The sequence below is a fragment of the Lepisosteus platostomus genome, chromosome 6 (assembly GCF_059453375.1).
Source record: "Lepisosteus platostomus isolate fLepPlt1 chromosome 6, fLepPlt1.hap1, whole genome shotgun sequence".
NCBI lineage: Eukaryota > Metazoa > Chordata > Actinopteri > Semionotiformes > Lepisosteidae > Lepisosteus > Lepisosteus platostomus.
Window position 1 is genome coordinate 40,378,636 of NC_142616.1, and position 24,749 is coordinate 40,403,384.

The window sequence follows — 24,749 nt, forward strand, 5'->3', positions numbered from 1 at the left end:
GTTTTAAAACCAAATTATTTTTCTTTTTATTTAACATTTAACGTTAACATTTTCTTTGATGTGACTTCATCTTTAGAAGATTTGTGTCCTGCAAGAGTGACTGCAAAGTGGTGAAAGAAACAGATACTGGTCATCTCTGTGCCCATTCATCTATACAGCATTAAAAAGTGCTTTGGATTCTGCAGTGTTCTGTTGAACAACAGGATAACCCCGAGTCTCGAGATTCAGGTGTTGATAGGCACCCAGCGCATTTCAGCTCTGTGCACCAGGGAACATGTTACAGAACTGCTTTGCTGGAGTAGATAAGGCAGTTCTGATTTCATTCTTTATTTGACCTGTCCTCCCCTTGTACAGCATGCATCTGTTAACACAGCTGGGTCATGGCTTTTTGGTGCCAAAACAGACATTTGCAATAGGGGAAAGAGAACCCCTTCCCACAAATCAAGGCTGTTTAGATAACTGTATTGTGTGGTTAATCAGCTCTGCAGGCAAAGAGACAACTAGAGTGAGACTGCATATTGTGCATGTCTGTTTATCTCTCGTCAGGCTAGATAATACTGAGGTTCAACAGGGCTCCAGCCAAATATGGCAAAAATTAGATGCGTAGTATCAAACTTCTTAAAAAGACAGTTACTAATTAAAGGTCTGGGGAACACAAAAGGAACAAGAACATCTTGTACACTAATATGTGGTTTAGATATGGGTGAAATTATTTTATGTCTATGTAAAGCTACATAAGAATACCTTGTGATACAATATTATAACAGATATTATAAAACAATATTTTTTATCCTAATTGTAAAAGTGCTGATGAAATTTGGTTTTAATACTAAACAACTCATCAGAGATTGTGATATCAGAGATACTGAAATCTTTGCGAAAGAAAAACACCCTCCTATCTAAATAAAACAGAAATTCTAAAAAGAAAATCTCTTTTTTGTTCCCGATATAGGCCTATTAATTCATGATTAAAATGCTAAGCCCAGAATCCTTTATTGTTAAAACACATTTCTAATAAAAAAGGACCAAAAAGGTTAATATAATTAAGCAAATGCAGCCTTTTATACTGATGCAGTAGCAAAGATCAAAAACAACACCCCCCCACACACAACCCTGACACACAGTGTGGTGTTGTGATGTTTCCCACTTTCAGAAGCATTCTTGAGAAAAGATGGTATGATAAGGTGGCGCTATAATTACAGCTGGTCTAGACAGTCTCAGTCATGTGTCTTTGAAGTGAGCTGCTCAGCTCTCTGACCAGCCCTCCCCTCCACACATGCAGGTGGTGAGATCTGGATAGAGATTTTATGGGTCAGGTCTGAAAACATGGCTGGAACCTCAGCGACTTCGGCTAGATCAGGTACTACTTTACTCAAAGACAAACCTACATTACTGGAAGGGGTTTGAGAGATTTTGGAAAAGAGGAAATATGGAAATACAATGTAATTTAAATGGGGGTGGGGGGGGGGCATCCAATACAGGATTTTATTCCAGTAAGCAGTTTCAAATAAGCAGCTGCAATTACGGAAACACTAATCAACCAAAAATCCTTTGGGTTTGTTCCACATACTGTATGCTGTAGAGGGGATTTTCAAAATCATGTAGCACACTCATCTTAAAGCACAAAGTCCTGCCCCATGTTGAAAGATCTTCCTCATTCCCTTTTTAAACATTGAAGCCCTTCTTCTCTTATGGCTGGCCTGCTGCTCCCTGAATTATGTAACTTCTGCACAGAAAGCTATTTGGCCTATTGTTTCTCCGATTAGACCCAGTGGTTTCACTTCTGTTTGGCCCTGGTACCCTTGTAACATGACACCTCAGCAACAACGCCCCCAATCTCGTGACCCAGTTGCAGTTTAGTGAGTCAGGGAACAGGGAATGCTCTTGACATGGCATTTGGATTAGTTGCAGATCTAGGTCATGTCTTACTTTCAGTTTTAACCTGTTGCAGCTACACGAGCTCTTGGAAGAAACGCTCGAACCAAGTACAAATCATTTCTCCGTTTCATTTCCTACCCATTTCTCAAGAATGTTTATGCAGCACTTCATCGTGGAATTTCCAGTTCTTGAAAGCAAAGATGCCACTTTGCAGCGAAGTCCAGACAACTCACCTGTTCTTTTCCAATTCGTTGTGCGTAGACCTGGAGGAGTTCAAAAACAAAACAAAAATTAGAACACAAAGTCCACAGACGCAGCCCCAAGCACAAAAATAAAAGCCAAAGGATTAGCATTTTGCCATGGCTTCACACGTTAGAGAAAATGTAAGACTTCATGCATGCAGTGTCTATAATACCCACATTCAATCCTCCGGCAGTAATGCTCCTTCATTTAATTTTCACATGAATTTTGTATGGCTCCACCTTGTGCAAGGACCTAAATGGGCTTATAGGTGTACCCCCTGTATTACACAAATCCCCCCAAAAAAACATTTTACTGAGCCCCCGTGCAACTTGTAGGCTCTGTACCAAGCAGAGCAATGTGAAAACCCTTCCAATGCACTGCGAGCACAGCTGTATTAAACTCTCCAACAGCACGAGCTCTGCAAACCACAGCAGTGTTAATAATGTAAAGTGAAGCAGCCGATCCCCTAAGAGCTTCTTTGTATGGTAACATGATGAAGGATAACAAGCACTCCTGATGGTTAAATGGCTGGGTTCTACATAAACTCTGGCTCCGCACAGCAGGGGTGACCAGCTCCCCATGCCATGTGAGCACTTCTTTTTATTGCCAACTATTAATATCATGCCCCTTTTTTTTCCTGAACCACGCAGCTGACCTGACGGCCCGGTGTTTTGCTGTACCAAAAGGACGTGTACAGAAAGCCTTCAGAGCTCTTCTTTCCCCAGTTAAGCATCCTACATTTGAGAAGGAGACCTAACCCGGCACTGAAACAGCCTTTGACCTTTTCGAGATGTCATTATTATCTTCAAATAAGTAGGTGTCATCCACTGGTAGCATTAGATTGTAGGGTCAGCAGACAAATAATGAGAGTGCATGTTTGATACTGCCAATTAGAGGAGCCCTATTTTTAAAGAAAAGATCACCCTGCCGAGAATGCACTATAGAAAAGTGTATAGAACTCTGCCTTCAGGAGAATTAAACACTCGAGTTCTCCTGATAATCCTAGGTTTCATTATACATCTTTTTGACTTATCCAACACACCACATAGCATAACTGACCAACCGAAAAAAACAAAATATTTAACAACTGACTATTGAACTTCCCTTTATTTAAAAAAAGAAAGTCATGAAAAATCCTTCAGTGCATCCTCACATCAAAGAACGTGGGACCGCGCGTCACATCCGACTCAACCAACCTGGCCTTTTCCCTAGGAATGACCATGATGCAATCGGCACTCTTACAGGTGCTGCATCAGCATTTTAAATCCCTGCTACAGTTTTTGCTCACAAGATAACCTTCCTGACTTAAAAAAAACTCAACCACAAGCATTAACAAAAGAGCCAGGATTCTATGAAGCTGCAACCCTTATTTGCAGAGACGTTATTAATACACTTGCAAACACAAAGTGTGTAAATTAAATAGTTGTCTTAAGTGTCTGGAGACTGATCTCCCCAATATAAAGACAGTAGCGGGGAGTCGTCAAGAGAGAGATCAGAAAACAGAAAAAAGCCAGCCGAATGCATGAGCGTCTCCCACCGAGATGAAAGCCTTCCATTTCAACCCTACCCAGCACAGTGGGAAACAGTCAGGAGACAGCAGTTTAAAGACGGATCTGAGGTCACCAAGATTACAAAAGTGGTAAAAAAAAAAAAAACTCAATATCAACGTAAATCATTCCGGAATTCCATTTCCTTTTCAAGCTCAATTCTCTCACGGTTTTGGTGGTGGCACAGCAAATAAATAAAGCACACGAAGAGCGGAGGCTCCTACTTTCAGAAGAATAAGGGTGGAATCCATTTTTTTTAAATGAGCCACTGGCAGAGCTACATTCATTTGGCATTGTATTTGTTCATGAAATATTTAAGTGATGCTTTGCCAGTTTGCCATTCCCTTCAATTTAGTATGAGTAAGTGAAAATTAAACCTCAAAATCAAGCAACAATAGTAACACATCCTTTCCTTTATTATCTTAATACTTTCAAGCTAGAATTCCATAAGCCATCAACATAACAATAATAATGAAGCATATTCTTCAGTGTACCTGTTCAAAAAGGGCTAAAATATGTTTAAGGCCTTCATTTACCTGCTCTTAGGCCCAGAAACCTGCTGCAAATCTCTCATGCTCTGTGACCTTGGACAAACAACTTTATCATCATAGGTCTTCATTCTAATAATCTCACTACCACCAGCCCACATATCGGTACAGAAATTACTTCTTCTCCATTGAGTAAATGCATGTAAAATGGTAAGTATACTCGTAGGCTATTTTAGAGATGACAATTTGGAACACAGATGGGGATATAACTAAAGCTATCCAACGTTAAGTTTCCATATTAATTGGTAGTAAACAGGTGTTTTCACTCTCCCATTGCATGAACAAAACTCACGAGGAAGCAGACAATCATTTTAGCGAGACACATACAGACACTTTATAAAACCTTGTTAAATCCATCGAGTGATACGAACAATTTAGCATCAGACACGGAAATCATCTCGCAGTATCCATCTGACGAGCCAGGCTCTGGCGGAGAAGACACACTACTCCTTCCCCTTCAGAGTTAAATTTGATTCTAGTAAAGCTCGTACAGTACAGGAGAATCATTCGTTGTTTTATTGCCAAAATGATCCCGCTGGTGATTTTTTTCCTACATGTTCGTTTTAACCGGATACTGAAAACTCGTGTACTTGTCACAGGGAAAAAAAAACTCGAGCGCACCTCATCCCGCAGTGCGCAGCCGCAGATACTTTGACAATCAGCTGATAGAAACCACCTAGAGCTCCCCTCCCCCACTGTAAAGGGAAACCAATACACCAGATCGTCGCATTTTGGTGGAAAAAAAGTTTTTTTTTACTACTGTGAACACGTTACTTTTTGTGGTCGACTTTGCTTTTAAATGTAAAGCTAAGTAAGCGCAGAGCCGTTAGCAATATTCACTGCCCTTCTGAAAGAAAAGAGCGTATTATGTTAACACCTGAAACCCCACTCAATACAGTATATAAGCATCTACATTTCTCTGACAGGATATCTCACCGAGTAAGAACCAATAATAATAATAATAATTAAAATAATCACTATAATGAGGAAAGTAAGGTTGGTTTAGGCATCAGAGTGAATCATCACTAGATGTTCATCTCGAAATCAAGAATGAAAATGCATGTAGGATCCGTCGACACCAGATCGCCAAAAACGAAACCAAAAACTGGTGGAGAATTACTGTAACGCAGTTTCGCTTACCTGTTGTGGTTGTTGCTATATTTCTTATTCCTGAATTTCCTTTGTCTCTGGTAGCTTGTGTTCTGAATAGAAGGAAACGTCGATGCATATCCATGTTCGCATTCTGCGGGTCGAGAAAAAACATGTTAAAATGAGACGCTAAAACAGTACAATAATCGAACAAAGATGGTTTACACTGTGTTTGCTGTACTATCAGGCTCGCGAATCGAATTGATAAAGTTTTTCTATACCCGTGTGCACACATATTTCCATGTGTAACCCACACTGTCATCTTAAGATAATTATTATAAATTTGATAGAACCCCATTATATAACATCCAACCATCGGGGATTCATTTGCCATTGCAGAAATACATGTATCTAAAGCTAAAGGCTCTCTTTCTTAAAAAAATATATAAAAACAGCACATACACAGACACGCTAGATATGCAATTACAATTCCACACGTCGTTCTGCATAAAAAACAAGAGACAACCTCCTTCTCCCCGGACTCTATACATACCTCTCTCCCTGCGCTCTAAATATTCCGCAGCTTCCAGTAATATCTCAATGTTGATCAGCTGCACAGCTGCCATTCTTTTGTACCGATAAAAGTGCGATCCGATACAAATGTCAACAGTGTTTCCTCAGAGTATTGCTTTAGAATTAATATAGTCCTTATTTTCTTTCTTTCATAAAGAATGCGACTATTGGTTAAGTCGAGGATTTTTTTTAATTATCCGATTACGAATATTACTTCTAGTAAGGCATCAAAATACAAAAGCATAAAAGTCAGCTATAAAGCGTACAAAAATGATATAAACGATATAAAATTTCCCCGAAAGCCCAGAGCCTGCAAAGTCTCTACTGCTTCTTTCTACTCCTCCCACAGTTTGTTTACCTGGCTTCACAGCCCAGGGGAGGAGAATCCAACTAGGCTCGCGCGCAGCTCTATGGGAAATGCAGTTCGCGTTGAGAACATTTTTAAAGGGAGCGTTGCGTCCTATGATGTTTGAACTCGCAAACCCCACAGTGCGTTTGTACTGATGATGCATAGTGGCCTTTTAATCATCGCAGGTCATTTAGAACTTAAGGAGTTTAGACTTGAGGATTTAGCCGATTTTACTGCTGTCCTACTTAAGTTTATTGTTGATACACAGATGACAGTCACTTTTCTTAAAATATTTTCGGCGGGTTTAAAAAAATGCGATATGCATCTCAGAGAGGCCGAGCCATATGCATGCGTATACATTAAGTATCTTCAGCACATAAGACTGGAGACGAACTCATCCTGTTTATCTTGCTCATTCAGTTGCTAATTGATCAGAGCAACCTCCGTCTTCAGAAAAACAAGCTCAATACTTCCTTGATGCCAGATGTATCTGATTTTACTTTAACAGCTTAATTTCTACCCATATATCCTCTATCTTCACCCTTCTGTTGAGAAAACCAGTATTGGTATTGACTTCTATGGCGTATATATTGTTAAAACATATTGATGAAAAAAACTTTATAATGCACGTACCCAAGATGCACTTGTAATTCAATTTAAAAGGTTTATCAGCAGTATGTCTAAACTCTAGAGGTGTTCTAAGGTTCTCGTGATTTACCTGTTAATAATGCCACAATTACACCGTTCTGACTTACCTATTCCCTAATACGGTACATATATTTTTCTTTAAAATCAGAGCAGGTTGTTCCAAGCCTACATATCCCATAAGTCCATGCTTTGAACACGTTTTCCAGCCACAAGAGGCCAGGCCCAGCAACACATGACGTCAATAAGGAAGAGGAATTTGACTGGATGCCTACGTCAGTAAGTACGGCCACGGACCTCTCGCTGGACCAATCACAAGGGGCGAGTTTGTATCCATGTGGAAACCATGTGAGACACCAGCTAACACCAGGAAGCAGAATAAATTGCCGCAGGAATAATACGATATTAAAATGGCTTCATGGAGTTGATTGAAGGCTATTGTTTTGGTTACTTATGAATTATTTGGTTATGTGCTGCGTTCTTACTTCTTCCAATATAATTAGATACGCACATAAAACAAAGCTAAATGTTCAATTCTGTAACTTTAAATTCTTTAACTCGATTGTTGGTTTGTATGTTTGATGGTTATCTTAAACACGCTCAACTTATTGGAAATATAGAAAAAAATAAAATAGATGAATTACGTAATATTTGGGGGAGGGTGGTTACGGAGATATTCCTTTTTAAGTATGTAAAGTACAACCACAGTGCTATCTTTAGGACTTTTCATCTGAAATGTTCAGAATACTGCATTGTGTAGAAATCCGTAAGACGCATAAATGACGACATCAGTTAAGGATGACAGATATTAATAGCAACAGGATACAAAATTATTTGCGTGAGATTGTAAAACTCGGTCTGATTGGTGTAATTTCGCGTAGGCATACAAAATCAAATGCTTACATCCTATATCAACGCACACCGATTTCAAGTGCATTTAGGAAGCTACGAAACCTACGGCCTTATGTAGTCTGTGAAGGAGTTTAATGTTTCAACCTGAGCGTAATGCTCCTCATGAAACACTTTATTCCGCTTTTATAACGAGGCTTCCTTGTATAGGCCAGCGTTTGTTGTATTATTGATGTTTACAAATATTAAATAAGAATTGCTATTATTAGTATTGTATAGTACAATTCAGCGTACTACTACACTACTACACTATTAAATTCCAATTGCGTACAGTCTCTTCTTGCGAGTCCAGCAGCATAATTACTGTATGTAAGCATAATCCAATGCCAAGGATAAAGATTTTCTTAGTAAGAGGTTTCTTCTTAAAAATGATTGAGTTAGCATTTTTTAAGGGGTACGATGTACCACTAGTGAAAGAATACGTTTTCCTTTAGTCAACTCAAACGTGTAGTTCTGGAAAACGTCTTTCTCCGTAGCAGACACGCTATACCATTCAAAAGCCAGTGCCTTACAATTCTTTCTGGCGCATGAACGTTATTGAATTAGTCACCGTCTGCTTGTTTTGCAGAGTGTTATTCATTCTCAAGTTTATTGGGGCGTTGCATCGCAGAACAATAACTCTATTTAAAACATACGAAACTCCCGAACTCAATTTATTCACAGTATCTGCTTGCCACTTTGAAAAAATATGATGATTTGATCTCATTACATTTAACTTGGGAGATTCTCCATGTGTAGCAAAAAGCTATTTTTTATGTTCTTTGTCCTGTATACATGTCTAAAGTTTTTATTAAAATGCACATTTAGTTAATAAATATTCCTTTTAAATCTGTAATCCAGTACGTATATTTTAGGAAAAATATAGTGGTCTTTCTGTGTGAAGTGCCAACTTTTTCACTCCACATTTCTTTAAATAGTCTTTGCAGCGTGGATGCACTATATATACACAGTAGAACTTCAAAAATCAGGAAAAGAGTTCTTTAGACGCGTATTTATGAAACATTTTAATTCTAGATTATTTAAAAATGTGAAGAAAATCTTATAACACTGCGTGGTTCACATCTAGTTGTAAGTAGTTCTCTGCTCAACTGAAGTCCTTTGTTGTCTGAGTCGACTGGTATCATGACAATTCAGTTTTCCTAAAACCTTTCCGACAATTTAAAGTCCCCTTTCCAGACACAAACACTTACTTCCATTTTTCTTCTCGTTATTTTCTATGTAACTTGCTGCCTCCAGCAAAACTTGCACATTTTTCAGAAAAGTGTCGATCTGGTCCATAGCAGAATCGTTGGAGCGAAATATGTCGAAAGGACAGCTAGACATCTCGCTGAAATCTTGCTGATCCATTGATGTCTCGGATTCCAGAAACACATCGTCAGGTTTAAGCTCTCTCTTTTGCCTTTCACTTCTAACCATCTTGATTTTGCTTTAAGGGAAATCGCTGCTGCTTGAAAGTAAATCTTTGGTCAGCTATTCTGTTGTGCGGCTTCTTTAGAAGGCGATCAATGAATGAAAGGTGAAATCTATGGATGGCGTCTCCAGTCGCTGCCTTCTAGGTCCCTGTGCCTGAAGAATACAACGATCCACGTTGTAATCCACTGGCCTAAACTCCTCCCATAGGCGCACTGAAGTCAAGCATTGGCGCCTTGAAATGTCATTTAACCGCCCTCTTCACGGCGTGTTGATCTGACGAAGCCAGCTTGAGAACCTGAGTCGAATATTATCTACTGCTACAGGGCACCCAGCAGCTCGAAGCTGCTTTTCACGTTGTAAATCGATTGTTCCTGTCAGCACCACCTAATATGTGCTAAGTCAATAAAACTAACCTACGGTGTATAGAGAGACACTTTGAAAATAGTGAAAGGATCAAAATAATAGATGCCCATTCCTCCCTGTCCCTGAACACAGACTCAAAAGTATACATTTGTGACCTAACACATTTGTTCACCGTTTCCACTCCGGACAGCACTTTCCTCTGGTTAAGTCAACCTTTAACCCCACTTCTTACAGAACTAAAATAACAATGGTATTTCCCCCTTATACGGCGGTCTTCATTTACACACAATGTTGCCAGACCAAGCCTTACACTTTGGAAAACATTTCAAATGTATCTGATTCCCCTGCAGATTTAATCTTGTGCCAGATGCATTTCTTATACAATACACCAGAACAGTTGAAAGTAAAAAAAAAATACAAGACCTGGTGCAAAATTTCACGTCTTTCTTTTCTCTGTTAAGGAATATGCGTGTAAAATAAATATTATTACAAACTACAGATGTGGAAAGCTACAATAACCGTTTCTAGGATTTTTATACAGTATCACCGTCTGCGAAATCAATTAAACGTTTAGCACTTCAATGGCAGCCTTGAGTCTGTAATTTCTACTAAAATACGTCCCTAGCGTCCCTCACTCTTAACCGTCTACGTTACCTGCTCACCTTAGCCTACCGTGTATAGGTATTAGATTCCTTTGTGACTCCAGGAGGGCAGGCAATATTGTATGTGATGATAGAGTAACCCTTCACACTGATAGCTCTGGACTGCTGCTGTTTCCACAGGTTGAAACACAGCAGGTGAACAGAGGTTATCGTTGCTCACTGTCCCCTTTTAAAATGTATTGAGAGGTGATGATTCTCACCTAATTTGCACTCTTTTCACTCGATTAGGCCTATTTCTAAAACAGTCGTTTAACGACACGTTCACGCAATTTCGCGATATTGTCATGTAAATGACATGTCGATGACAATGATGTCAATGACAATAATGTAATTTTTCTTCGCTTCTGACACAGTACAACGTGGTTTTTGAAAACACGTTAAAAGAGTCTGTAGCGACATTTTTAGCCGTATTATCAAGAACTCTGATACCAAATGCTTTAAGTTACCGAGTCTAACTGAATATGTAATGTTTTCACTTTTAATCTTCCCCTTTCTTTATTTTGCTAACTGTGTGATTTGAGCTGGTCATTTATTAATTTAATCTATGGTGCCGATGCAAGTTTGTTTACTTGTAAACAAATCTAAGGTTTTCTAAAGACAATTAAATAAAAGATTCAAAGAGTTTGCATCTTAACAAGGTATGCACAAAACCAAGCCCAAAATAAAATATCTTTAACTCCCGTTTAAAATTAGGAAAAGCGGGAAAGACATGATTTGCCTTACGAAAACCAGGAAAACAAAAAGAAAGAGCGGATTGATCCGCACGGGCCATTTCCAAAGGCCTCTTGACTTTCTCAGCAGGGCGAGGTTTTTACTCATTCAGGGGCAGAGAAAAACGGCTCAGTCCCTTTATGTTCTACGCCACTTCAAAGGCTCTTCTACAAGCTGCTGCTATTTGATGTAAAGTTCATAGAAAGCTTGGAAGTTCAATGTACAAAAAGATCATTGACATATTTTCTGACACCAGAAAAAAAACGAGATTCAGATGACAGAAAAGTAAGACTTCCAGTCAATGTGCAGTACTGAGACACCCACCTGGACAATGAAAATGAATGAATGGTCCTTTCGTCCTTATAGAATTTGTTGACTGCTTTTTAAAACCATTATCATAAGATGTGTCAGGAGGTATTGTAAACCTCATGCCTTAACTCATGCACTGACCAAATCAAGACTTTGGAGTTAGTTAGGGCACAGGGAGGTTTTGCCATCCCAACAAGCTCAATTTCCAGCTGTATCTTGTTTCCAGCTGCAACATTTCAAATGGATGTTGCCTCTTTGTTCGTAACAACTAGACTAAGTGTAATTAAGAGATCCTGGCAAGCAGTTCAAAACCCAGCCTTTCCCAGTCCTAGGAAATCACTGAGCACCTGTGCTACACAAATGTTTTGGATAACCATCCCAAAGGATCTTTATTTAATCTTCACAGTTTCTTCACAGATCACAGATTGAAACATTTTAAATCAGGTGTATTTTAGCTGTAAAAGCTGTAGTATTTCCTACTCTATTGTTGTGCTGAATTAAAATAAATACTAGAAGTATTAGTCACAAACTCTCAAAGGTTCTTTTGAGGATCATTTGAAATGTTCCTGAATGACTAGATTCCTTATATATAATGACATGGTGCTGAAGAAAAAGAAAAGAAATTCTTTAAATTTTTAAGATCTAGTTCAATAGTTTTGTATTATTTATGAGTACGTGGTTATTAACTGAGAGTTTGCAGGGGATGTTTTGTCACTGCAAATACCAATAAAACAGCCAGAGACGTCCCCCAACATGCTCGATTGGAATAACTTCAGAGGTGTTGACCTCTCACTACATGATTGAATCCCACCATGCTATTTATGACCTGGTTTCATTTCTACTACCCTCTATAACAACATTTCAAAACTGTTTCATTCATCCATTTCACCAGAACAAACAAGACCATAAAACTATAGCTCATCCTCTAAGAAGAGAGAAGACTAAATAAAAAGGGTTATTTTCAAAGCAATTAGGATGTTTCCTATGTAGGTAACATGATATTCTGTTTTTTAACCAAACATACAGTGATCATTTACTACATCACATGATTCTGTTTTCAAAGTTTTAAAATTTATTTTATTTATACATACAAAACAATTCAAGATGTAACTTAATTCACACACAGCTAAGCAAAAGCACTAATTCATAAAAAGGTTTACATTCTTCTCTAATGAAGAAAAAAACACAGACTATAACAAACACAAATGGTAAACAAAAACAATATCCCTATATGTTACTCCAGGCAATATTTGCATTGCAGCAACACTTTAAAGAGATTTCAGAGCTTGTCATATTAATTTCAGCTTTAATGTTCATTTCATTTTTTGATATAAACAACAACTAATATGGCTGGCAAAAAGTAATATAAAGGAAAAACAAACTAAGTTCCAATTAAACATTCAAATCAAATATCAAAATTAGATGTATTGATTTAATATACAGTATAATAACTTCACAATAGCATTTAGTAATGTTGATTTGATTAAATACAGTAAGACAATGGCTTGTCTTTAGCAGAGCTCACTGGGGCAAAATTATGAAGACGTGAAGACAGTGTTTTTATTAAAAAATGAAAATACATTTTTCTTTTCAAAGAGGGAAATTTTAATGTATGCATCCTTTAGGTATTTGAAACTGCGGTATGAGCTATGGACTTTCACATTATTCACAGTTTGCTCCCTGATATGCTGTCATTTAACTTAGAAGTATCAGAAGTGTTGAATGTACGGAATGGACAGTGGAATTTTAGACTTGCAAACCATTCATTGTATTTAAGGCTTCAAATTTAAAGACTGATAACATTCAAGTTAAACAATCATGCAAAGTATGTCATTGCAATGTTATCTGCCCCGAAACGACAAATCACATTTATTTTAATACACAGTGTTAACACAAAATCATTAGAATGGAAGTTATATTTGTTAGAGAAGGCAATTATTGTACTACTAAGGGTTTGCTCCTCTGCATATCTACAAATTAAATTTTTGTGTATGATTTCTGGTATTGAGTGGTAATTCAAGGATATTCTGATAACTGTAGTGGTTTTTATGAATATAGACACAAATATATAAACCACAGTGTCTCCCAAATATATAATGACCATTCTAACTCACAGCACACTTCCTATTTAACTGCATTTTGTTACCAGGTGTTGAATGGTCTAATGTAAAACAGAAGCCAGTAAAATTTAACTGACACCCTGGTCTCTTTGAGGAAATATGCATGTGTATTATGCCTGTTTTGATAAACAAATTGTTTTGAGGTTTTTTTTTTCCAAAAGAGCTAAGTTTTCGTGTTTTTTTACCACTGTGAATGCTGAATTTTTCAAACGAAACTATGTTTCAATGAACCCTTTGTAATTAAAAGGTTCTAGTGACATTTATTAAAATAGCCACATTTCTCTTTTAAGAGGGTTTCCTTTCAAATGGAAAACTGCAGTTGTTTCAATTCCATCTAACTTAAACGCTTATTCTAAATGTTCTTATTCTGAATGTAATACTCCAAGTAACAATGTTTAATCTAAATATGAAACATTATATGACAAAATACTGTTTGTCTACAAACTAGTGACTCAAGAATTCTGTTAAGCAGGTGTGTTGGTGACAATAATTCCTCACATATACTATAATTCTGATGCTGCAAATAATTCAAAGAGCATTTAGGAGATAGGATATTTAAATACTCCATTGTGCATTTTCCAGTAAAGTACAACATGTGTTATTGTTGCAGTTCTGTTATCAGGAAATGTAAAAAAAAAAAACGCTAGAATTCTAAATTCTGCATTCTACATGACCCATGCTCTGAAAGGACAGTGCAGCATGTATTACTCATAGTGAAAAATAAATGATTTTGCTGAGGTTAGAGCAGAAAAGACAAAATGAAATGGTTTTACACAGAGAAAAAGTGGCTGCCTTAATGTGCTATAAAAAGGGAACTGAGAACAAACCTGTAAAAAAAAAAAATCCCAGAATTAAAAAAAACCCTCCAAATCAGACAATAACATGACAATAACCGAATGGTCAGTTTACTTTAAAGCTTGTCTGGTAATTTTTTCCCCATGATTAAGCAGTATCTGAAGCAAAAGATCAGCAAAATAAAAAGGAGGGAGGGGGATAATTGCTAGCCTAACCTCTCTATCAGGTTAGACTCAATTGTTTGTCCTTTAATCACAAAGGCTGGACAATTTAAATTATAGTTCAATTTACCTACACTTTAAAAACCCGAAAGCCACTGGCCTTGATTTGATTTTTTTGCTAAGGTTATCTCCAGATCCTTCAGTTCTGATCCAAGCAGTCATTTGCGAAAGGAAGAGGTCCTGCACGGTTTCCAAAGTACTGTAAGTTATTTTGGGTCCACAAAATACAACGTATCCACAATAGTCTTCCCTTCAGTGATACCAACACTTCCTATCCGGCGCAAGTGTCATCTATCTCTTCCTGCAAAAATGCTGCTCAGGCTTCCCTCCGTATGGTATCTGTGGATTTCCCTAGAATCTTATACTAACTTGTGCGTGTGGTTCAGACAAGCTTAAGGCCTCTTTTGTGGGAAAGTGTCGTTGTATTCCCAGGACAATTGCCCTTTTAAGTCCCGGTGACCATTGTCTTGTTTTGTTCCCAAGGAGAGCCATCTGGTGACAAAAGCACCAGCAAAAATGGACAGAATGCCACCTAGTTTTTAATTAGACACAACTTCTCAGGGTTCCTGTTTGCCCAGCAGTTCAGATAACCTGTTATTACTGCCAAGGGGTTTGAGTTCGGTAGAGGTTTTTGTTTTTGCTTGAGGTGATGAGCTCACCGCCCACTCCATCTGCGCACTGGCTCTGCCCAACGTTTTGGTACTGACAGACCCCCAAATTAACTCCGCTCCCGGCTCGCATGTTACAGTTTCTGAGAAATTAGAGGAGGCCAAGGGTAAAATGAGAGAGAGCAGGTCTGAGTGAAAAAAAACAGCGGGGCTAAAATTATCCCGGCAGATCTGCTGTTCTCTGCCCGTCTTGTGGCTGGTGAGCTGGAGACAAGGGCGGAACAGAGACCTGACAGCCTGAAAGTCTTCAAATGCATTTCAGTAAGTGGGCCGGAGTCATCATTCCATTATTGTTATTTTTAGCCTCCCTCTCCTTCGCTCTCTGCTCTAGTTGACAAAACATGCGTGTTGTGCTCTGGGTGTCACACCGGTGCACTACACTTTCTGGCTGCTTCTCCATTGCTGCATCGACTTAATATCCTCTTTTGTTTTTTTTTGCCTTAAGGTTGTTCATCCGCCCCTCACATTCTCTCACAAACACCTCAGTGAAGAACACACAGGGCAGAGATCCCATTTTGAAACTTCCTTATTAAAACATTTGGAAGCACAACTGTGAATCTTTCTCTCTTTCAATTGTCTGCATTTTACATGCACACACACGTTTAACTTTAGTTACAATTAACCATTCTTAATTAATCCTTATGTATTTTTTTCTTATCCTACTGCAGCTCATAGAGTCCACATATTGTAAATGGGCACTAAGGTACAGTTTAGGTTTACAGTATAACTGGCTGTGTTAGATATTTGGAGCATGTGCTTGTCTGAGGAGATGTGAAGCTACCATCTGCGGGATTATGACAGAATGCTCCTAAAACAGAATCTTCCCTTAGAAGGTTAGGTCTTTTATATATTTGTTTGCTTATCTGACAGCTCTAGAAATTATAGAACAAATATTGCATCAGACAGAAATCCTTAGTAAACCTGTCTGGAGTCAGAAGAATTAATTCCATTCTTTACAATTGTTCCACTATGACAATCCCATTAGATTGTACATGGCTGGATGCAAGCAATAAAAAGGAGCCTTGTGGAGGTTAGACCTGAAACAGGTACTATTGAAATATTATGGGTTTGGCAAGGGAGTAAGGGAAGGAATACATTTACTAAATTTTACCTCAACAGAAAAACAACAGCCCAAAATTGTGCAGGTCTGGTGTGTGCTGTTAGTAACTGGTACCTTATATAATAAGACATTAAAAAGGCAGCATGTGCTGTTGGTTCCAACTCATTTTTTAACAAAACTCCATCAATGCCTGTTTACAAAGAAAACGCTCACTTTCCCTCAAACACTTTGAACACTGACACACACTGACAACCCTCCACCACTCTGCAAAATCTGAAAAATACAAAACAGCCGTGTTCTGTGCAGTAACCTGCCTTTTAACTGAGTGATTGTTGTTGTGCGACAAAGAAGTCAAAGCAACATTTACGGGCTGTCTTATTTGTCTGTCTTCCACATGTAAAGCGGTTATTTTAAGATCAGTGTGGTTTAAATTACCACAGACAGCACTGTGCTCTACGTCGACAAACAGAAATAGGGTTTCATTGAGGAATTCCAGTTACAATCAATCACTGCAAAAATCACATGGCTGACGTGGCCCACAACAAGAGTTACATGGCCTGTGACTTCATCTAATGGGATTTGGGTTCCACCCACTGCTCGACACTTTGACATTTTAATTACTCTCTTTAGACTCCTGTTTTTGCAGCGACTAGATGTATTCAGAAAGTGTTCACAGGTTTTGTCCTCTTTTGCAACAGATGTTCTCCACCTGGACTTCATTCTGTGCCCACCTACAATAAGAGGTAGATTTTCATTTGAAGAAACTTCCAGATTGAACAAGAGCTTCAGCTATCAACCATGGGTTCACACAACCTCTGACTCTGGCTGCCACAAGTGCAAAAAATAATTAGGATACATGAGGAAAACAAAAGGTTTACAAAGCTACTACTGCACCACTATTTCTTAATAGAACTTCAAGGCAACTGCTAGGATGAATTTTACACTTTTCATTTTTTATTTATTCTTTTTTAAACAGTCCTGTTTATTTGTTTCAGTTTAAACTGTTGAACAGAGGTGGAAAATATTTATTTCAGTAGTCTGTTCCTAGTGGAAATGTACTATGGTTAACATGCATTTGTGTCAAGTGCAGTACAGTTGAATTTTTGCACTTTTGTCACAGATTTACTACACTACTGCCATGCATGCAATTGGTTTTTATAAACATAATAAGCTTTAGAATCTTTAAATTTATAAGCTTTCCTTTGCTAACCGTAACTTGTCTTCTATAACTTTTGATGCTAGTCAATACCATGTGTATAAAATACAATAAATAAAAAATTCCAACTAACATTATGCAGTCTTTAACCTAGTTTATAGAGTATAGATTCAGAATAAAACATGATGGTATTTATGAAAGAAATGTTTTTTTTATACTCACTTTTTCATCTTATTAGCTAAATTAAAAGCGAAAGTAGAAAACTCTAGACATGGAAATCCCAATAACTTGACGCCCAGCGTTATTTATCACCTGTATCACATTCCCACACACATAATATTGCCATGTTTCATTTTTTCAGGTGTGAGTGAAGAAATGTCCCCACCTGATATATACGTTTGGGGCACAGGAGGGGGCAAGAGTAAAACCCTGTTCCCAAAATTCATTCTAACAGGAACATTGATGGATGCACTAATTCCTTAAGTGAACAAGGAGGGTAAAGATGTTAATCCCAAAATCAATCACATAACCCCTAAGAGGAGTGAGGACAGAGGACAAAAAAATGGGCTCGGAGAGAGCAGAGGATGATCCTGACCAAGAACTAGATCTTCAAATCTCTGAACTTGGATGTCTGGCACTGTGTTTCAAGAGACAATAGGAGCTTCGAAGGGGTTTCTAAGTCAGGGCTCTAGAGAGGCCTCACGTTCAATGGTGACCTCTAGGTTTGTCTGTAACATCTGCACAAGTTTTGTTTAAAACCTCCGGCGAGGTTTTTAACCTCATAATAATTTGTAATGAAATCCTGAATTGTTTTTTCCCTGCAAAATCTAAATCGCAAACTTTATTGTGCTTTTACCATAGCTTTCCATCTATAACATTTGCCACAACTTAATAGCGTCTCTATAAAATACAATAACTAAAAAATGCATAAATAGAGGTGCTTTTTTACTTTTTTCTGTGTTATTTTTGAATATATCACATATTTATGAGAATGAAAGTTTGCGTGGAAAACATTTTGCTCTCTCATGTAAATTAATAATAATCACTATCGATTAATAAGGCCTTCAAGATTTACTTCTGATAATATTCTGGGAACAAAATGTTTCTGAAATAAGTTTTGTATTCATTTAGGGCAAACAAACCAGAGACCTTTTTTTGAAGGTTTTTTAGTGTGTGGCAACATGTTCAGTAATTCACATGCTTTAGAAGTGTTACTGAAATCTTGTTTGATCTGTTTATGTTTCAAAAAACGTTAGCAATGGTAAAATATGTAAAAACCTGTTGTCAACAGCACTGTAGTTCTCCAGACCTTTAAACAAATAAAACTACTGCAACTTCTTCCACGATTTCATCTACGAGCAAGACACAGTATTTCATTGTTCAAAGTGGAAAAAAAAGTTTGTATTTCATACAGCGGCTACAGCTGCAGAAGAAATAAAAGATAGCTTTGAATAGAATTTATTTCCATCTGACAGTCTATTTGCATTGCTTCTTTGACTACTTAATAAGTCATTTTTCTTAATAAAAAGAATACTGTGGTCAGAGCGAGACCCCTGTCTGAGCAGCCATGCGTGTGTGGAGAGGTCAAACTCAGACACAATGGCGGCAGATGGCTGAGACTCCACAGATTCCTGCAAAAAAGAGAGAAAGGGAGCAGATCTCCCTTGGAATTCACGTTGGCACAGTGCATTGGACTGCTTTCAGGTACATCCTTAGTTAGGAAACCCTTTAAAAATTAGGAATCTTGTGCTGCACCAAAAACAACATTCTTAAATATTTGTGGATTTTTTAAAATCTGAATTGTTGAATGACAAAATACGCTTATGCAAGCAAAATACACACGTTTCTCATTATGTTCTGACAGAGGTACTAAATTAATGCTTTAAAGTTCTAGAACTAAGCTGCCTGTTAAAAGTTTTTTACTGTAATGAATAGCAAAATCCTTTTAGAAAAGGAGAATGGTCTTGGCTACACCTCCTAATGCTAATCATATCTGCTGCCTGAAATAAGAAAGAAAAGTAAAATCTTTTTTCATGAAATAACAAACAAGCATATCCTTTTTCAAAAGCAAGTGCTTCACATTTACAGTTAAAAACATCAGTATGTTGACAGTGAAGTGCAAATTGTCATTTTTGCCATGTCCTAATGACAGTTGTATGTCAGATTAAAAGATTAATATGAGGCAAAACTGCAGAATTTCAGCTCTTATTTCTGGGTGTAAATATATTAAAATAAGATACACAAATATCAGTGCTTTTTAAGATGAGTAGAAGACCAAGAACAAATGTGTACTGAGAGGCACATCATATAATATTTGTTGTCGATAAGTTCTTGTTTGTCTGATGTACACTTCAAGGGAAAATTAAAATAAGAACCTGTGAAGCACTGAACAATCCAGTATATACAGACCTTATAGTAGAAGGGCTAGATGGAGTACATGTGTTTACAGTATTCTTGCTGAACTCTGTGGTTTAGGTTTTTCCATACATGAAGGAATGTCCTCATTTACTGTTCTGAACCTGTGGGCCGTGTATCTGTTTCCTCATCTCCCTATCTGGATGCTCCCATATGTGCTCTGTGGAACTCGTGGCAGAAGATAAATGCCCTTTTCCTCTTCCATATTGTTATCACTCAGGCTATGAGGCAAGTTCCACGGTTTTCCAGAACTGAAGGGGTGTCAGACGGTAATACACCTCACTGGAAAAGAGGTAGGTACAGTGGTTCTGTAGAATAGTGACTTTACTGGCAGCATATAGACAACCAACAAGAAAACTGCTTTTCATCACACTCACACACATCTGCTGGAGCCAAACTACTGGTTGGGAATCATGGACAAGACCACTGTCATCCATCACCTCAGCAGGATGGCACCACATTTCAGTAGCCCGGGAAAATCACCTCACTTGTGCTGTCAATAACTGGCTCTCTAGCTACAGACTACAGTAGCCAAGCTATGAAGGATCTGACAGACCATAATATATTATATCATTCCTTCCTGCTGGTTCTGCTATATCCATGGCTCTGATGTTGATCTTTTCAAATTTTCCTTGTTGGTGCCCTTTTGTTAGACAGTGTAATGCCTGACGGGTCTAGATGATAAAGTTGTGCAGAAATCCATGTGACAGAGCTAATACAATAACAAGCTTTTGGAAAGATAGGAATATGGGCTAGCTCCACCAGACTCTATAACAGCTTCTTCCCACAGACTGTCAGGCTCCTCAACACCCTGGAATTTACTTGCACCCACTCCAATTCCAGAAACAGGGTTTAAATCCCCCCTATGTGTTGTATGTATGGCCTTGTAATTTGTGTATCCTGTCTACAATGTATTTGTCAGTGTCCTGTCTGTATGTGCACTGTGGACCAAGAGGAACAATATTTCTTTCCACTGTATACTTGTTTATGGCTGGATTGACAAATAAACGTGAACTTCGACTATATATCAAGGGCACTTGTGCATGGTATTAGAAACACAGAGTTAATGTCACATTTTCCCCTTTATATCATTTACACGTAAGGCAGTATGTATAACAGGTGGTTCTATCTTTTTCAAGGGTGAGCTCTAAAATTCTGCAAGGATAATATACAGCCACCCATTGTACTGATGTGCTTTTTGATTTGCTCTAAGAAAGGAAAAAACAACAAACAACAACAACAATCAGCTCAATATATTACGTACCCTGCACACAGTCTTTGAACTGCCATGTTTTAAAATTATTTAGGAATCAATGCAACTGTGAACGGAGTAGTGAAGACACTATTTCACTGATCATTACCTTCATATTTGTTAGGAATTTACTGCCATCATTTGAAAATGTTAGGAACACATCAGAAAGGACAATTAATATTAATAATAATAATAATAATAATAATAATTGCTTACACTTATATAGCGCTTTTCTGGACACTCCACTCAAAGAGCTTTACAGGTAATGGGGTCTCCCCTCCACCACCACCAATGTGCAGCATCCACCTGGATGATGCGACGGCAGCCATAGTGCGCCAGAATGCTCACCACACATCAGCTATTAGTGGGGAGGAGAGCAGAGAGTAATGAAGCCAATTCATAGATGGGGATTATTAGGAGGCCATGATTGGTTAGGGCCAATGGGAAATTTGGCCAGGACACCGGGGTTACACCCCTACTCTTTTCGAGAAACGCCCTGGGATTTTTAATGACCACAGAGAGTCAAGACCTCGGTTTTACGTCTCATCCAAAGGACAGCACCTGTTTACAGTATAGTGTCCCCATCACTATACTGGGGCATTAGGACCCACGTGGACCACAGGGTGAGCGCCCCCTGCTGGCCCCACTAACACCTCTTCCAGCAGCAACCTTAGTTTTTCCCAGGATGTTAAATAATATTTGGATGTTAAACTTCACAAAGCAGTGGCTGCAGAAAGCACTGCAGAAATCCTCCCGATTCAACTAGAAACACAACACTTTGTTAAAGATTTGATGCAGTGTCTCACTTTAGCAGACTAGCTTAGCTCTGTGAGGTTGTGGGTGTTTCCATTGTCTCTTTATGATGGGCACCACTTGTAGTCTTAAATCCCAGCGTGATTTCCCAAGGTCTGCAACTCATTGACTTCTCCTGGTGATATGGCAGAGTCCTAAGAGTATCACATTACTGTGACCCTTGTGTAATAGGCAGGTGTGGCTCACCATGACCTTTAAAAGTGGGGCACTGACTGCCTTCATCACCGAAGAGACAGGGAGCTCACAGGTACAGGATGAACCTGATCCCCTCTAATCTGCAAAGCCTTAGGCTTCCCTCTGGCACACGGCTGTCACTAAGGCAGTACAGTCAAAGTTCTCCTTCTCAGTTTCTGTTCGCAGTTGGGAAGGCCAGATGCAGCAGGAAATTACCCTCATTGCTTCACTGTTCCAAGCAGTAATCCCTTTTTAATTTAAGACTCAGAGGCGGATTCGGGACAACTCTGGAACATTTCAGACTTACACCTAGCTTTGAAGAAACAAGACTGATATACACTCTTTAATCTGGTCTATATAGTTAATAGTTAATAGCATTAGATTTGTGGTTTTTGTGTGTTCATTTTGTAACATTAACATATTCAAGTTGAAAGAAAAATAATCAGGTAAACCCATGATATCCCACAAACAGAAGCTGTGTAAAAGGCAGTACTATGTTGTACTACAGTGTCTTTATAAACACCATGAAGTATTAGGATTATGATATGAATGAGTGGTACCTGGAAAGTTTCCAGGGTACAGAGACTGCCAATGGTGTGTCCTTTAAAAGAGTGGCTATATGGAGGGTGTGGCAAACTATCTATCAAGCTAAATTCCTTAGGACAGCCTGGAATGGGAATATTGTGGAAATCCATTACTGGTGAAGACACTGACTGCAGATAGGTGATAATGGATTGAGTTAACAGATTGGATTGACATATTGTGATCAGACACTTTTTACAGGTTTTTTGTACAATACAGAACCCTTTTTTGCTTTCAGAGGCAAATACTTCAAGTAATGTCTCATCATTGTCATAGAGGAGGGATATACAAATATAGCCAAGCACAACTGGAAGTCATACAGTACAATTTTGTATATATTGCTGAAATGCCTGGGTATTTCTTGCAGTTGTCACAGTTTTGCTCTGGGAGGAGAGATTTAATTAAAACTTCTTTCTCATACCTTTGTCATTTATGGCCATAGAGAATTCTTACACAGAACTGTAACAACATGTACATAACTCTAGAATTAGGATCAGCTTAAGAAAACGGTTTTATATGGGGAAAAAAGGAAATTAAAAAAGTGGCAACAAATTCGCCGGCATCCATCAGTGTCACTCAGAAACTATTACTCTCCCATTAAGTCCTTGGGTGTTTGGGAAAAAGAAAACACCTCAAGGCAAAAATGGAGAGTCATCTAATTCTGCAGAGGCCATCCCTTATTGACCTCTTCATGGGAGATGCAACTCTCTTTGCAGTATGCTACCCAGTGGAGCGTGACCAGTCTCGGTGCTGCAAGTGTTGCTTGTGGTCCCGAAAAAGACACAGCCTTCCCCATTAACACATTGTCCCTGAGCATGTACATCCACCTGCCTATCATCATTATGGTGGGAATAAAAGCCCCATCCCTCCCCAGGCCCCCTCCTCCCAGCTCGTCCACACAAGCACACGCATGTCCCCATTGTCACTGCACAATCGCCGGCCTCCGAGGGAAAGGTCAGCGCAGCCGGGCAGACGTGGCAGGTCGTCACTCGAGCACGACACTCCCAGAGTACCATCTGCTCCTTACAACCATGGGCACAGACCCAGGCCAGGAGCTCTGCATACCCAGTAGTTAAGAAAGCTGGGAGGACGAAGACGAAACAGGCCCAGCGTACCCACACGTCAGCCTTATTTATTTTGCGATCAGTCTAGCTTTTAATTTAAGGAAACTTGAAAAGTTCACAAGGCCTATACAGTATGTGTATTTTATTTATGTGTGATCTTTCGTAGTAGACTTTTTCGCTGTATATTTTTGTCACCATAAGCCTGGGTGGTTTTTCCTTTTCTTTCACCGTACCTACATCACAGCCCAGAATACCGTTTTTTTTATTCCGGGCTTCACATGACCATATTTCAAAAAAAAAAAAAAAAACACCAGCATGCCCACATTTCAGACATTTAATTTAAATGAGAACTTGTTTTGCACAATGCTAAAAAATGCAAGTGTTAAAAATACATGTGGTGGTGGGAATTGATGATTAAGATGTAGGATCTCCTGGGAGAAAAACGTGAAGCCTGGATTACAGGCTTGAAGTCAGTTTGAAGATTATTCACTCTTTCCTTAGCTTGAACACCTGTTATTGGTAAGCAGATCCTGCCTTGGTAAATTACTGCCATGGAAACCAAACCAAACCCAAGAGGTGTTTCATGGTTCCTTTTAGAAATTAGTCAACTGTATATAGGCACTCGCAGATCCTCAAAACTTAACAATAACTATATTATGCCGTGGCATATTTCATAAAAGATCTTTTTTTCTCCTCAGTGGCAAAAATGTTTCTACATTAAAAAAGGATAAATTAATTTCTTTTAAATATCAATACTATTGCATTTTAAATGCCAAAGATTTTTTTAAAAGCTGAAAAACATGAAAAAAGTTAATGTTTCATTATTCTAATGCTCACCAGGTAACAAGTATTAAAAATGAATGCAATTACAGACACTTCTTAACATGAAATAGGCCCATCATTTTCCCTTACTCCTCTCTGACAATTTGTCTGGTTTTGATCTTTCCTTGGTTCCTGCCAGATTCTGAGAGCATGCTTGAACCACACATCTTCCTTTTTTTCCCCAGTCACATGGCAAGAAACAACCATTTCATGCAGTGGCTGGCATCTCTTCTATCTTGTGAACAACCCTCATAGACAGAGCTGTTGATTGTTCAGGGTTGGAAAATAACTTTATTTTCCCCCTTCACTTACAACAGTTTTGCTGCTTTTGTAGTGTGTGGCCTGGTGACTTACGAACTTTCAAAAGG

General features: G+C 38.5%; 1 protein-coding gene across 2 annotated transcripts in view; it reads right to left on the minus strand.

The window, feature by feature from the left end:
* Window positions 1-9,345, minus strand: part of mxi1 (max interactor 1, dimerization protein) — a 30,843-nt gene extending 21,498 nt beyond the window's left edge. The window contains exons 1-3 of one of the 2 annotated variants that reach the window (XM_088635846.1): window positions 8,972-9,345; window positions 5,357-5,459; window positions 2,112-2,141 (exon numbers count right to left, since the gene is read on the minus strand). In XM_088635846.1, coding sequence (XP_088491972.1) covers window positions 2,112-2,141; window positions 5,357-5,459; window positions 8,972-9,197 — 359 coding nt within the window. In that variant the 5' untranslated portion in view covers window positions 9,198-9,345. Of the gene's footprint in view, window positions 1-2,111; window positions 2,142-5,356; window positions 5,460-5,858; window positions 6,245-8,971 lie in introns of those variants that run through there. The other variant, XM_088635847.1, reaches the window with a different exon arrangement.
* Between the last annotated feature and the right edge of the window lie 15,404 nt (window positions 9,346-24,749).